At 46.2% G+C, this 4027-nt stretch overlaps 1 protein-coding gene across 1 annotated transcript; it reads right to left on the bottom strand.

Moving 5' to 3' along the window:
* Positions 1-1318: 1318 nt before the first annotated feature.
* Positions 1319-3597, bottom strand: LOC112523745 (histone-lysine N-methyltransferase, H3 lysine-79 specific-like). The gene is made up of 2 exons (XM_025133422.1): positions 2766-3597; positions 1319-1953 (listed from the first exon to the last, which is right to left on the bottom strand). The coding sequence occupies exons 1-2, from the start codon at positions 3595-3597 to the stop codon at positions 1319-1321; spliced, it is 1467 nt and encodes a 488-aa protein (XP_024989190.1).
* Between the last annotated feature and the right edge of the window lie 430 nt (positions 3598-4027).

Here is a 4027-nt window from a genome sequence, read left to right as displayed (position 1 = left end):
TATCTAATGAAGTACAATAAGAATGGAAATGGAAATTACATCGATTTAAAGATAGAAAAGTACTTACAAAAGATAGAAGGTCTAAACTCTTTGAAGTCTAATGAACTTCCTAAGAAGTTCACGAAACTCAAGCATATTTCATATCGACCTTAGGATAATCTTGGCTCGCTCCTTGGCTCCAGGGGAGTTGTCTCTGCTCCTGACTAGATTGTCTCGTATGTAGCACAGAGTAGAGTTGGAGTACTTGTAATTCTGGTTGTCTTGAAAGAATATCTCTTGTTTATGCTTGTTTCAAAACACCACTCCCACTTCTGGTTCCACCAAAACCGTCCAGGAGGGGATGCTATTGATGCCCTGCAAATCTTCATTTGGAGCAACGACTGTCAGTTGATCCACTCCTTGATCCAGAGCTAGTTGGAAGTCGAACTTGCTTCTGAAGTCGAGCAGATCTGTCATTGTTTGGCGAACAACAGAGTTGGCAATAACGTACTTTACTCCCTTGTCCTTCTTGTGATCTATAAAGTAGAACAAATGAAGAAGATCCCATGGATTTAGATTAATGAGGTCACAATATATGAACCTACATATCTGTCCGCGAGTCCTCTCTATTGTATACTCGTAGAACACTATCTGATTATGCACAAAGGTGCACTTCTTTATGTCCAGGACTTGTTTTATTCCATCAGCAAAGTGGACTGCAGTGATTGGTTGAGTGTAGCGATCGAGGAATCTCTGCCTGATGTGCTCTTGAACCATAGGATGGAGACTGATCTTCTGGACTGGTGTTTCTTCTCTTAAGTTGTAGAGGAACTGGTAGCTCTCCTTGCTGTCTGCTTTGTCCATGATGGGTTTGTCGAGGGGTGTTGGCATGAACATGACATCCATACTTGCTTTGATCCTTTGGACATGATCAGAAGGATGCTTCCATTTTTTCCCGCTGGTTGTGCCTTCTGAGTCTGCTCTGTTTGAATTGACAGGTACCTGCTGCCTCATGGCAGGAATGACAACCCTGGTCCCTTGGGCAGGGACCCTAGCTCTGTGGGTTTTTGGATGTGGTGGAGGAGCATCAACGGTTACTTCTTCTAGAGGAATGGCAATCGGAATGTGTAAAAGTGACGGATCAGCCACATTCATGGTGACCACCTCTTCTTCTTGTTGTGCTATTGTTGAAGGAGCAACCATGTTCATTGCATACTCTGTTGATGAGGACAGATCCAGGTCAGAATCAGACGATCCATAGACAGATAAGAGATCTATAACCTCTGTGTTCTTTTGTAGCCCAGCTGGCTCTGCCTGTGATGCCATGGGCATTTTCCCTTTACAAAGTGCCTCTGCGTTGTCTGATGCTGGTTGGCTTTGTCTGCTCTGCCTTGAAGGTTTTTGAGCTTGTTGGTGTGGGGCAGAGGACGTTGGTGCTTAGGATGGTTGTAGGAAAGTTTTCCCCCTCTTGACGATTTTGTGGACGAGACTCGTCTGGGTCCTCATCATCGTCAAGTCGCCTCCTCGTTGATGGTTCTGTACAAGAAGATGGATCCCTTTGTCGCTTTGGTCTCTCGTCCTCTGCTCGAGGAATCAATTTGATCATCTCCTCAATGACTTTGAGGAGTTCGTCGACTGCAACCCCAACCTTTCGCATTTCATCGTCTGAGCGGTAGTTTAATCTAACAAGTGTATCGTTGATATCCTTCGCTGCTTTTGTCGCTTTGCTATTGAAGTCTGTAGTGAAGTCCTCCACCTTTTGTAGAAGTCTGTCACCCAGAGCTTTCATTGCGCTCTGTGTGACATAATCCATATGTACACTCAGAGGAATGAGGGCCTGGGTGCCATGAGATGTAGACGCCTCAACCCTCTGTATTGATGCCACGACCTGTTGTAATGTCTCTATATTGTGTGCCGTCAATTCCATGAGTGTATTTTTATGAGAAGCATTCGTCATAGACTCAGCTCTTAATACTGCTAAGAATGCTCATATCTCATCCAGAGCAGGTGTAGAAGGTGACGACTCTTCATGGGCCATGATGAGTTTAAGCTCTTCCAAGGAGCATCACATAGAGGTGAAAAGGAAATGGAACTCTTCCCTAGTGACATATGCAGATGGTGTAACCTCTGGCTCAATACATGGGGCCAGATTGAGTCCTCGTTCTAGGGATGCCTTCATTCACGACTTGTTTGACGTTGGTCGGGGAAGGACTTCCAGAGGATCCTCGTGGTTCTCCTTGAGGAGAATGTACTACCTCTATTCTATCAGGGAGAGGACCCAAGGCTGGTTTAGAGCCAGCCAGAGGGCTCTCCATGAGTGGACTAAAAGACTGGTAGAGAGTCTCAAAGTCTGGTGCACCTATTCCTTGCTCTGAACAAGGTTGGGAGTCTACACGTGCAGAGGAAACAAATTCCTCTGTATGGGAAAGTGGCGTGATATGGGGAGACATATCACTTATGTTTTCAAAGGTTGCACCCTTTTGAGAGGGTGTTCCCTGTGGTGAGGCTTCCCTTTGGCTAATATAACCAGTGGCAGATGCGACCTCTGGCTGGATAGGCTGGTTAGGGTTCGAGGTATGCACCTCTATTTCACTGGGAGTCAGATAATATGTTTGCACTGGGAGTTGGGGAGGTAAATCTAGTGTGCCTATTTAGCCTAGGCTACTCTGGCCCACCCTGAGGCAGAGCAATTGCTGCACCTCCTCACTTTTCTTCTTCTTCTTCCTCCTCGCTCTCCTCTTCTTCTTCCTCACTTTCTTTTTCTTTCTCACTCTCTTCTTCTTCACTCTCTTCCTCTTCTTCCTCACTCTCCTCGCTTGTGTAAGACCTTGCAGCATCGTCGTAATGCTCTCGGTCATCCCCTTGGTTTGGACTAGAGGAGTGAGCCAAGGTTTGACGAGCCTCTTCTTCTGCTCTGAGTCTGGCCTCTTCCCTCAGTCGAGCGATTTCTGCTTGGCGAGCTTTTTCTGCTCGCTCCTCCTCTGCTCTAGCATGAGCAAGCTCAGCTAATCTCTCTTGCTCTGCTCGCTCTACCTCCTTCTTCTCCCTCTCAGCTTTCTTTTTCCTCGCCTCCTCACGTTTTCTTTCTTTTTCTCTCTCTTGTTGTACACTCACCCTTTTTTCCTCTACTCTCATTCTCTCTTTTCCTGCTCTCACCGTTTCCCCCTCTGCCTGAGGCCTTGATGTGTCCTCAGTCCTCTCTTCTTCCTCGGTTGTTTCTATGCGTAACGAGGTTCGAGACACTGGTCCTAGTGTCTCGCGTATACGTCTGTACACTCTTCTAATCTCTTTGGACTTCATATAGCTCATGAGCCTCTTTGGAATAGGCCTCTCTGCTTCATAACCTTCCTTGTTCACTGTAGGTCTGTATTGAGTGAGCACGTTTACCTTGTGAGCAGGTAGACGACCCACATCAATATTGTTGTCATCGAGAGCTGGTCTTAGGAGAAGACCCAAGAATCGTGGAAATAACAGAGACGACAACTGTTTTCCTTTGGCCACTTCTTGAAACTTCTTCGCCACCGCGGCCTTGTACTCTGTGTAGAGTATCAAGGAGTAGTCGAGAGATAAGTTGAAGAAGATACCGTAGACGATTTTAAATACGCTCGTGGAGCACATGTCGAGGCTCCCTATCTTCCCTGTCAGTGATCTGTTGACCAATGTGAAAAGCGTGTTCCACATTGGTGGTAGGTATTGACGGCGATATTGTGACGGGTACTGGATGGCCTTGTTGTACCCCAAAAACTTCAAGAAGGCCACTATCTCGTCCCCAGATGGGAGAGGGGCGTACTCAGAAAGCCCTAGGTACAATTTTCGTTGGGATTTCAAGAACCCGCGAAAACATAGACCTTGAAATACGAACTGTGACGAATTCCTGTGTGGCAGAGACAAAGAAATTGCCTACGATTCCTCTTTGAGATTCAGTTACAGCATAAGATTGCCAGTATTCTTGGATGTACCTTTCAGGAACAAGGTCATCCGTGTTTGTCAAGGCTGGGTTTAAGAAGTGATTTTGGAGGATATTTATGATGGGATGGTATTTGGTGTC

The sequence above is a fragment of the Cynara cardunculus genome (genome assembly GCF_001531365.2).
Source record: "Cynara cardunculus var. scolymus isolate 2C chromosome LG 12, CcrdV1, whole genome shotgun sequence".
Lineage (NCBI taxonomy): Eukaryota > Viridiplantae > Streptophyta > Magnoliopsida > Asterales > Asteraceae > Cynara > Cynara cardunculus.
This window is presented reverse-complemented; position numbering and strand designations above follow the sequence as displayed.